We start from the raw sequence: 11,935 nt of genomic DNA, 5'->3' as shown, positions 1-11,935 counted from the left end.
CCTGCTCACATATTAGAAACATAATAAAAAAAATTTAAATTGCCTCACAAAAATATTCTTAATGTTATTTATATTCCCATTCCAAATCAATTATTTTTTATTTAGTAAAAAGTCTGGACTTGGGCCTCCCTGGTGGCGCAGAGGGTTAAAGCGCAGTACTAAGAAGCTAAAGCCACTTCCGCATGAGTTCGATTCCCGCCTGCCCCGGAGGTGACCACATGGCGTGGCAGACCTCTCCTGACCCGCCTGCTGCTCCCCTCAGCAGTGTACTTCATTGCTCTGCCTGTTCTGCTCCCCTCTTGCAGCCTCTTGCTGCCCCTGAACCTCTGGCCTGTACCCCAGTTCTGTATGCACAAATAAATAAATCTTAAAAAAAAAAGTCTGGACTCAAGTATAAGCAAACCTACAGTCCCTAGTAGTCTCATGAGTGCATGTCGTCTTGAGTGACTGTGCAAATGTCTCAAGAATGCTATGCAGTGTTCATTTTCATTGCATTCTCACAGATTCTGACAGAATTTGCAAACAGACTATATTGAAATTGAACTCATATACAGTCACATTAACACAGTGAAAGCTTTATTGAGGTGAAAGGTCATTAAAAAACAGGGTTTCCCATAATTTGCTGTTCTAGTGAATGAATACATCAACATTGTAAGTACTCAAGTGAACATTATGGATAATTTACAAATAACAATGTATTATAATCAATTTCAACTCCAAAGTAAGCTTATTTTGGTGTTATGACAAAAACATTCATGTTATATATAAATGGGTTTTACTTACATGACCAATTATTAATGATGAAATTTCTTTGGTTGAATAAATACCAACTTTTCAGATTTATTTTTAATGTCATAATACATTCAACCTATGTACATTGGATTATACCTGTCAGGTAATCTAACAAATTATTTTGTAAAAGAGGTCGTTTTCTTTGTGAAACTGCTTAAGAGTCACACACCACTTTGGGAAAAATAACTTTAATGTTCTATATACTTAAGATTATTATTTGTGAAAATTTGTATACAAGAGTTTCAAAATTTAAATGTCAATAGAAGACAATAACAAGTTCAAAGCCAACCTGTAACCAGTTCCAGAAGTGTGGAAGATTTAAGAAGTGTAGAGATTCTGTGAATGTGAAGGAAACCTTTTTGTATTTCATAACTTGTGAGCTTACTGTTACAGAATGTATGCTTTTAAAATACAGGATTTATTTCAAATAGAGGTTTCTTTTATGTTTCCAGAATTAAAATGCTCAGAACTCTCACTATAATTATTCTTGGAATTTCTGAAGTTATCCCAAGTCTGGGATGTAAAGAACCGTTATCCTGTTGTAAATCGGAGTAGCAAGACTCTCTCCAACATCCACTTTCTCTTTTAGAGACCAATTTTGTTACTGAATGTCAAAAGTAGAGAAAAATAATAATAAACTACCAAAACACCTTAAAATATCAATTGCAATCTTTCTATTATTTCCTACATACCATAATTACCAATAAGAACACAGAACAAGATGTTCATGCTTATACAATTTAAGATAACTGGTTTACTTGTCACAGAAACTGCAATATATTCTATTCTTAATTTAAGACTTGTAAGAGCCTGATTATATGTATTTTTGTCTATCATAAAAACCTAACCATTATGCCAACATTCATTTATCCATTACAATCTTGATTAAGTTCATACTAGAAGGCTACCAGTAAATAGATTTCTATTCTTCATTACTTTTGGAAAAACAGCTCACTGATTGCTGTGACAGTTTAGGAGATTCTTTAAACACTTGCATGCTTTTCATCTTCATGCTCCCACAGATTTCACATCCAGGGTTCCCACCCTTCCCAAGTTCTGCCCAGGATGTTGGGATCTGTTGCCTGGTCAATCAAGCACTTCACTTGAGCCTCTTCTAAAAGACCACTCTCTGGCTCTTGGGCACGAATATTGTGATCTTTGCTTCCTCGTGCGACAGCAACATAATGAACAAAGGCAGATTCCTTCTCATGGCCCAAAAGTAACTCATCACTGGAAAAAAGATTAAACAAGTAAAAAAACACAAATCATGCTTTATTTTCTGCTTGTGACCTACTCAAAAATTCCCTCTCATCACTGCTAAAATATTTTTAAGATATTTGATTTGTAAGAAAACAGAACACAAATAATGTCGCTATTAATGTTTGTTCTACATTTTTTCTTTTTTTTTTGGTGGTCAAATGCTTTCATGACTCTTGTGTATATAGAGTAGAACATCTGGGTCTAATGGTAACTCTATGCTTAACCTTTTGAAGAACTCCCAGATTGTCTTCCAAAGCAGTCGCACAATTTTATATTCCCTCCAGTAGCAAGGAGGGCTCAAATATCTTCACAGCCTTACCAACATTTACTATATTCTATTTTTAAAATTATAAGCAACCCAAAAGGATATGAAGTGGCATCTTATTTATATTTCTCTGATAACTAATTATGTTAAGTAAGCATGTATTTATTGGAAATTTGTGTCTCTTTTTTTTTTTTTAAGATTTATTTATTTGTGCATACAGAACTGGGGTACAGGCCAGAGGCACAGGGATGGTAAGAGGATTCACCAGAGACAAAGTGGGGTGCAGAACAGGCAGATCTGTGAAGTACAATGCTGAGGGGAGCAGCAGACGGGTCAGGAGAGGTCTGCCACGCCATGTGGTCACCTCCGGGGCAGGCGGGAATCGAACTCATGCGGAAGCGGCTTTAGTTTCTCAGTGCTGTGCTTTAACCCGCTGCGCCACCAGGGAGGCCAATAATAGCAATTTTTTGTAAATATGCAAAAGACTTTTACAGATACGGCTTTGAAAAAGATACACAAATTTCTGCCCCCCCCCCCCCGTCGGTGGCGCAGCAGGTTAAAAACACAGTACTAAGAAACTAAAGCCACTTCCACATGAGTTCGATCCCCACATGGCGTGGCAGACCTCTCCTGACCAGCCCGCTGTTCCCCTCAGCAGTGTACTTCCTCGTCGATCTGCCTGTTTTGTTCCCCACTCAGTCTCTGATGAAGCCTCTCAACGCCCCTGAGCCTCTGGCCTGTACCCCAGTTCTGTATGCACAAATAAATAAATCTTTAAAAATAAATAAATAAATAATTGCTATTATTAAGTTATATGGATATTTTGTGCATTCGTATTAATGAACTTCATCAGTTATATCACATATAAAAGGTATGTTATACTTTTAACTCTTACATTTAGTTTTTATTTTGAATTAAGTTTTCCATATGTTGAGATAGGGATTTACCTTTATTTCTTTGCTAGTGCCTTTTGTTGGGAATGACCAATTAATGGTTTTAGCACCTTTGTCAAACAGAACTGACAATAGAGTACCACTTACTATCATTTAATTGTAAGGTTCAACTTCTCCTCACTCTTTGTGAAACATTTCTATAAATTTCTGTTTTTACTCTCAACAGGAAAAACTTAAAAGCTGATCTGAAGGTTAAAATAATTTGAAATTTCATCTACAAAGCCAATTCTGTATTTTCCACATCTTGTTGCTATGCCCATCAAGGTCACATTTTTTCCTAAAAAGGAATACAAGCAAATAAAAAAACTAAACTTTCCTGTGCACATTAAAATTTTCTTGTAGGCAGCGAGTCTTTCTGATGAGCAGAAGCCTAATAATTATTGTGCAAGAGGGCAGGGAGGCAGAGATCAAGTACACAGGTTTCAGATATAGCCTAGTCGTACACAATTAATCCTCTATAAGTAATACTATTTTCATTAGTAAAATAAGAGTCATGCTATCATAGGCTTTTGCAGCATTTAATAATCCTCTAATAACAGTAACATGCTGGTGTTTTAGTTGGTAACAATCTTACCAAGTGATAACTGCTGGATTGGCACCTGCTAACTTTTTCTTAGCATAATGTATTTTCTGACGGGGATACCAATTTTTTTCATTTACATTTATTTCTTGAATCCATGATCCTCCTTTTTTCAGCATTTTCTGTTCAAAATTCTAAAGAAAAGAACACAGTTTGTTCCAGTTATAACAATATATATGATCACAGATTAAACATATTAAATAAGTATTCATTTTAAATAACTATCTGTAACTGGTGAGAACTCTATAACTTTTTATGCAAAGTCCAATGGCAATATACCTAGCAGTGACAATGAACTTGAGGACTGCAGTTGGGCTTAAAATATCTCTACTGACAAAGTATACCATCATTCTTTTGGGGAAACATTTTGAAGAACCCTGAGATTAAAAAAAGCACTATCAGTCTTTATGATCAAAGAAGATCTCACAGGAAACATATTTTAAACTAAAATTTGTCTCCGAGAGAAATCAGACCTGTTATTAATAGGGCCACATTCTTTCTTCTACTTAGAAATACAGTTAATTCAAACAAAAATTTTCTCCATATAAAGGTGATATTTCTCATGTGGTTTTCAGGCCAAATGACTCCTACTGCTACTTTCAAGAAATGCTATACAAGATAATGCAAATATTTTAGTAGGCATGATTTAATGCATTCATCATATGTAGAAGATGCTAAGCAATCACTGGTACATTGTAATTAAAAGCAAAAAGTGTAGAGAAACAACCCTACTTTCCAGTCGAAGGAAGGTTCCTTTATAAACACATCCATGGTATTAATAAGCAAGTGGGGCTGTGACCGAAAGGCTCGCAGTGCATGAACCATGACATTGTACATAACGCCTGTTTCCTTCATTGGTGACATTAGATTGATCAATTGGCGAGTCAAACGGAAAGGCATTAACTCAGGGATTGGCAGAAACTAAAGAGAAAAATATATATGCAAGAAAATGAGAATACATGGACAAGAAGTCAAAAAGTAACAGGCATGAACAACACATCCTCCCACAATTATTAACATACATTTGAAAATGTGAGCATTGTCTTGAAATGAGCTATACAGATGTGAATTCATTGTGTTCGACAGAAATTAAAACAATAACCAAGCAAAAACCCAGGTGCACAAAACCATATAGCCCACAAAGACTTAGAAGTACAATTTAAAACGTTCAGTTTGATGTCAGAGAAAAGATTTGTATTTGTATTTGTCTTCCTTGTGGAAGTCATTTTGATACAGGGCTAACATTCTTTACTTTTTATTGGAACACATTTTATTATTGACTCTGATATACAACTTACCATCATACAGTCTAAGACCTGTTTAAACAATACAAAAAAGAAGTTGAGATTATACCATTCTACAAGAATGTCAAATTTAACAATCACGACAAATCTGACCTAGTGTCATTTCATCTCAAAAGCTATCCATTTCTAGAGAGTGCTACAAAGTCCCGCAACAGCTCTACACTAGCTGAGAGCGTTGAGATCAAGTTGGACGCACCTGCGTAGCTGACCCAAAGGCGTGTCCAAAGTCGATTCCGATCATGCCCCCCGTCTCCATGTTCACCATAAAGTTATTTAAATGTCTGTCTCCGATGCCCAGAATCCAGTGGCTGATACACATCAGAGCATGAGAGCTGGCACAGTGAGAGCGGAGAGCCAGGAAGGCCTCAGGGCCAGTGCTCATTGCCAAGAAGGCGCGCCTGCATAGGAAGACAGAGTCTTGGTGGGACCTGAGACACCACCAACCAGTTTGTAAAGTCAAAGTAAACTTACTTACTTTAAGAGATCAGGTGGCACTTTACTTTCTCTTTTTCTAAAAGATGTCACTGTTTCGGTTCGACTAGCTCCCCTAAGATTTAATAGCAGGAAACATCAGATTAGAACAAATTTCTCATTACTTGAAATCTAAAATTGTTATTTTGCCCTGAAACTCAAATCAAATAACTATATTCTGATAACCTCACTGAGTCAAAATTTCTAAAAAACAAAACTCTGCAACTTGTAAGGAATGAACTAGTTAGGAAGGACATAAAAACGAACTTACTTATACATTAGCATGTAAGCACCAACATCGCATCCTCCAGATATCTTTGTCAGCCAGTCTTTGTATTCATATGGTGGAGCTTTGGGGTCACTGACAAGTATGTAAAAGGGAATCAGCATTATGTAATTTCTGAGGCAAATATCACCAAGAATTCATTGACAAGTCATTGAAGAGGCAGAAAACAATAAATTTTACTTCTAGTCTTATTTATTATTAGCGGCGCTAAACCCTAGAATACCAATAAATAATTATTCATTTTTAGTTACTCAAAAGAAACCAAAGCTATTTCCTATGCAAAAATTTAAGCATAAAATAATCAAATATAAAATGTTTCACTTCATACAGAGAGGGAATAACTATGCACATGGTTCTAAAGTCTGATCCTAGAAAAAAAAATCCTAACAAATTAAAGTAGGCAAGAAATGTTAAAGCATAATACTAATACAAGCAAAAAGATCACTATTTATTGTTTGAAAATGAATTAAGTCTGTTTTCTCATGATATAAAGAAGTGCCACACTTTCTGAACAATTTCCAGCATGCAGATGCACATTAAGTCCATATAGTATTTTCTTAACTACAATGGATTTGAACTGAACTTCCATAAGGCTTCACAGGAAAAACACAGATGAAAACAATACAACATTTGATTGGTCACTTTTTTTAAAAAAAAAGATTTATTTATTTATTCATACAGAACTGGGGTATAGGCCAGAGATGCAGAGGGTGAGAGGATTCACCAGTGACAGAGTGGGCAGCAGAACAGGCAGATCAACTAAGTACACTGCTGGGGGAGCAGCGGGCGGGCCAGGAGAGGTCTGCCACGCCATGTGGTCACCTCCGGGGCAAGCGGGGATGGAACTCATGCGACAGTGGCTTAAGCTTCTTAGTGCTGTGCTTTAACCCACTGCGCCAACAGGGAGGGCCTTGATTGGTCACTTTTAAGTTTCTGTCAAAATGAACAAGTTTTTCTTGGGCAATGTCACTATATGTTATTTAGTAGTTCAACCACTTAAGGGAATTTCAGAGTAGCGACTAAGTTAATTTCATAGTTTAACCTAAATAATAATAATGTACTCTAAATTCTCTTTTAGTTACCACTGGAATGCAAAGCTTTATGTTGAAAGCTGTAACATGTTAGTTTAAGGGAAAAACAGCAATGGTTTGGGTAATATGAGGCTGTAAGTACTTTGTTTTAAAAGGTAGTAGGGAAACAATTTATATAATTCTGCCTTTGAAAAGCATTTCAAACTTTTGATACTTATTTTACCTTCCGTATTTTATGTTACTACCCTACCCAGATTTTAAAAAAGAGATATGGGGAATAAGAGGAAAGAAAAGGCACTTGTTTTAGATTCTCACTGTGTGTCAAGTTCTCAGTGAGTGAGCACCAGAACAAGCGCAGGAATTTCCAATTGGAGGAAGAACTGTTCCTCTGGGAAAAGCGGAAACAATTTAAATAGGATTCAAATGACTGTAATTAGAAGTTGGTAAACACTGCCCTACTTGCAACTACTATCCAGGAATTTGATAAGAGTATGTTTAATTTTATGAAAAATTCCCAACTGGCAAGAACGTTGTTTTATGCAAATACTTTCAGGAAAGAATGAGAGTAAAATGAAAAAAAAAAAAAAAAGGCATTGAAGTTCTTCCTTCATCCTATAGTTAGTTACCAAAACTTGTTTACTCCTCCTTTAAAATATCTTTCAATAGTGCCCTTATTTTTCTTTATAGAAACAAAAATTATTCACAATTATGGTTTAAAAAATTTGGAACATATAAAAATGTCAAAATAATAAAAAGCAACTATTAATTACTAATAATCATGGCTGTTCCACTCATATGCAAGGTGACCTAGGGCAACGTATCTAACCTCTCTGGGCCACAATTTCCTCAGCTGTACAGAAGTGAAGCCAGTACCCACCTTGGAGATTGTTGTAGAATACTGCCTAGCATATAGAAAATATATTGCTGCCAATCATGTTATTTGTTTAATTTCCTTGCAAGATTATTTTTCAAAGTTAATACTTTTTTAAAAATTGTGATAAAATATAGGTAACTGCTGTTTAGAATGTTCAGTCCCATTTAGTTTATTCATCCACAGAAGCAGATTAAAGAAGAGCCCAGGCAGTGCTGAGTGCACCCAAAAAAATAGAGACCTAAAATGTCTCTAACAGGAGGTGGAGGAAACAATGTGAACCAACTCTATTCAGGGAGGAGATTACATCTACACAGTAGCAGCAGGTTGGCTAGGGTGGGGTTGCAATAGCCCCAGAGATGAAGTACTACCTACCTTGTATAAGCAGCTTTCTCTTCTTGTGACATGTTACTAAAAAGGAGTTCCTTTAAGGTAAAAGTATTTTCAATCCATTCAATTAATCCTAATCTGAAAAAGAAAATAAAGTTTGTGAACACAAATCCAAACTGATCTTCACTAGAAAAAAAATTTATAGAATAAAAGCTGTCTAATCTTCATTTTTTCTATATTGCAAAGAAAATCATTAAGTACTTACTAATCAGCCCTCTGTCTTTGTGAAATCTAAAATAGGATTCCTTAATATCTAAAAGGAGAATATCATTATCTGCTATGACTAGGTAGGCTTAGTATTTTGAGTTCGGAAATGCTATCACCATTAGTTTATGTGGTAAAATGCTAGTGTTCCCAGATCTATATTCCCAGGTCCCAAATTCCACCCCCTGCCCAAAACCTACCAAGTTATATCAAATAGGTACATTTTACTTTTGGATAGCAGGGAAACCAAAATAAAGAATTGTCAAGTGACCTCCAGCCCCATCTCAGTAAAATTAAACAAGGATTTGGCCTACTGCTGGAATTGCTATTCACATAATCCATTCTACATAATGTGCATGTTGTTTATACCTGGAGGTCATGGGTATGACATGGTATGTCTTCAACTGCAAATTTCTCTGACCACAAGCAGCATCTTGGGACAGGATGACATTCATGACCTGGAAGAGCTGTTCTATGCGCTGGTCCTGCCTCAGGTCTTCACCCCCCTTCACCAGGAAAGGGTACTCTTTCTCATTGTGACCTCGGATGACAATACGCTTAGGTTTTCTGATAGAAGCCATTACTTTTACCTTTTGAAATAAAGTATTTTTAGGTGTAGTCTGAGAAATTATGAGGATATGATGTCATCATCAGAAAGGGAAAAGTATGTTTGGCTGGCATGTATTCTTCCAAAAGAGACCTCTCCTTGAAGATAATTCAGGTGACAGAAAACGAAGAGCCAGCGGCATATCTGTGCTTCTCAAACACCACCTCTTTCTATTTAATTAATTCACATTAATTTCACATTAATTTCATATTTCTGGTTATAAGTTTCACAAATGTGGTTATATTTAGTAATAAGCAAAATGAACATGTTAACTTTCCATATTTACTTTTACATAGATATTATTGATACGCATATAGTTCACTCTTTGAGGCTGTTATATCCTTAACTATGTTTGATATTGAGACACTAGAAGCATTTTAGTAGGAAATTCAATAAATAGTGGAACTAGGAAACTGTAGATTTGAGACTAATAAAGAAAGCTAATGGTCTTTTTCCTATTATAGACAAATGTATCATTTTCACATTGCAGAAATAAATGCCATATATTAGCCATCCTTTGCACAGTCCAGGCTGCAAACACTGGCACCTACCCGCTCATCAAAGCCAGCAATTCGTGCGTGGTATTCAGGGAGAGGCTTTCCTTTGCCATTATACTGACCTAAAACAAACCACAGAAGTCTTACTTAGATACAGCCTGTTACAGAACCCCATATTTAAAAATGTAACCTATAAGCTTATGAAAAAAGATAACCAATTTATCATAATGCTTTATTGAAATTTTTCGTTTAAAGAAAAGGGACTTATTTTTTTCTAATGCAATTATTTCCCAATATGACTAACTAAAGTTTGCTTCCTATTCAAAAAGAGTAGAAAATTCCAAACAGGAAAAAATAATTCACTGGCTAGAATACTGTAAGATTTCAAGGAGAATCTAGCTGTACATTATGAAGCTAATATTTTAAAGGCTTTTCTTAGAACTGACAATTGTTAACAATAATAGAGAATTATTTCTCAAAATATGTTTTTCTTATATCCCCTGGAATGAGAATGAATAACCAGATTAAGGTTTTTTTTTTTGATCTGACAAATTAAAGTGTAAAGAATGTGGAATGTACAAAGACTTCCTTTGAAATATCACACTGTGTTCACAGTTGACCAATATCTTGAGTCTGTCCTCAGTTAATCACATCCTTTTTCCAAAGAATTTATCATTATCTTATCATTTGAAATGGAAATAACATGTACAACCCAGAAGTGATTTGCATCTATACCTGTATTATTATTCTGAAGAAAAGTTATTTGAGTAATGGATGGGGATGTTCAGAATTTATGCCATAAATAGGAATGCTACAATAATCTTATCTGACAATTAGTAATGTGCAGAAATTCAGAGTAATTGATTTTCTTAATAATGAATATGGTAAAATTTTAAATTCTTAATAAAGATACCTGTCAAAATCCTGACATCACTATAGTCAGAAATTGAAAGTTCTATGATGCTATTCACTTTAAAGTACAAATTTTGTCACCCTGAAGATGAACTCACCAGGAATTTCAAGCTCACTTCTCAAGAATTCTACATTGAAGTTACTCATCCAGGGGGAGCATTCTTTCAGATTCCCAGGTGGCTTTGAGTCTTTGATCATTTTGGAAAGCAGTGAGTTAGTAATGCCACTGAAGTCATGAAGTTTCATTCCAAGTAGTTTAGAACCTCCTCTCCCAAAGTGTTTATCAAATTCTTTTCCAAAAGTCTGAAATTTATAAAAATTAAAAGATTAGTGTTGAGTTTTAAATCTAGATAAGGTACTAAATTTATGTTCAATAAACAACTATCTAATTATGTACAGTTATTCTGTACTTTTAAGGTTTATAGTTTGCTTTAGTTGAATGTTTCAAGTAAACATTCTGCAGCCTGTCTTTTATTTATTTCATTGTGTTCCTTTGAAAAGATAGAAGGGATTTGGCTCTAATAAAGTAATGAACAATCATAAATTCTCTTAAGGGCTTTAAAAGTTTAACCTCTGTGCCCATTATCTAGTTATTAACCCGAATCACTATGGTAACAGGAGTAATTAGGAACAAAGTAAAAAATAAACCAATAAGGGGAGTAATTCAATAAAATGAACCACCTACAATTCTTCATATGGTATTAAGAAAAAATGTAATGTTACTTCCACTACTTAGCCACTATTTAGAATCATTAATGTAAACATTATTTAGGTAATAAGTCTCTAAAAGCAATTATTATTAGAAATAATTTCTCCTGAAATATATAAAATATTTCTTTGTATCAGTCATCATTCAAATATTTAAGTTATGATCCAGTAGGTTCCTCAAAATATTAAAAAGAGATCAACCATATGATCCAGCAATTTAACTCCTAAGTATCTACTTGAAGAATAAAAAAACACAAATTCCAAGGTCTGTTCATTGTAGCCCTATTCACAATAACCACGTTATGGAAACAACCTAGGCTCCCTAGGAAAAATGATCATATTAAGAAGATGAAACACTACACAGTAATAAAGAAGATGAACTCTTGCCATTTGCAGTAACATAGATGGAAATGGAAGGGATTATGTTATTTGAAATAAGTCAGGGGAAGAAAGCAGATACCAATGGTTTTACTTGTATGTGGAATATAGAGAAATAAAACAGGATCTCACAAAACCAACCCAAAATGTACCCTAGAAATCTGACTGTAGAATGAGGCTACCAGAGCAGGAGGAGAAAGGATGGAGAGCAAAGTGTGGCAGGGATCCAGTGGAGACGACAGGTGCCCGGGTTGTGGATGTGGTGAGGTAACATATTTCTAAACAAATACGATGCTATACCTCTGCCTTATATATGGTGTAAATCAATGTTACCTCAATAAAATAAATTAAGGTATTGTAATTTTTATATATATGTATTTTTTATTTTTAAGATTTATTTATTTGTGCATACAGAACTGGGGTACA

At 35.0% G+C, this 11,935-nt stretch overlaps 1 protein-coding gene across 1 annotated transcript in view; it reads right to left on the bottom strand.

Annotated features, from left to right (window-relative positions):
- Positions 1–579: 579 nt before the first annotated feature.
- PRKDC (protein kinase, DNA-activated, catalytic polypeptide) overlaps positions 580–11,935 on the bottom strand; it is a 212,101-nt gene continuing 200,745 nt past the window's right edge. The window contains exons 76-85 of the mRNA XM_004680043.2: positions 10,522–10,726; positions 9,566–9,633; positions 8,777–8,997; positions 8,189–8,281; positions 5,897–5,986; positions 5,630–5,701; positions 5,351–5,552; positions 4,583–4,771; positions 3,845–3,984; positions 580–2,022 (exon numbers count right to left, since the gene is read on the bottom strand). Coding sequence (XP_004680100.1) covers positions 1,818–2,022; positions 3,845–3,984; positions 4,583–4,771; positions 5,351–5,552; positions 5,630–5,701; positions 5,897–5,986; positions 8,189–8,281; positions 8,777–8,997; positions 9,566–9,633; positions 10,522–10,726 — 1,485 coding nt within the window. The 3' untranslated portion in view covers positions 580–1,817. The remainder of the gene's footprint in view (positions 2,023–3,844; positions 3,985–4,582; positions 4,772–5,350; positions 5,553–5,629; positions 5,702–5,896; positions 5,987–8,188; positions 8,282–8,776; positions 8,998–9,565; positions 9,634–10,521; positions 10,727–11,935) is intronic.

Source organism: Condylura cristata, unplaced genomic scaffold, assembly GCF_000260355.1.
Source record: "Condylura cristata isolate star-nosed mole 26May11 unplaced genomic scaffold, ConCri1.0 scaffold00009, whole genome shotgun sequence".
Classification (NCBI taxonomy): domain Eukaryota; kingdom Metazoa; phylum Chordata; class Mammalia; order Eulipotyphla; family Talpidae; genus Condylura; species Condylura cristata.
The sequence above is the reverse complement of the archived record's forward strand: the minus strand, read 5'-3'. Positions and strand labels throughout refer to the sequence as shown.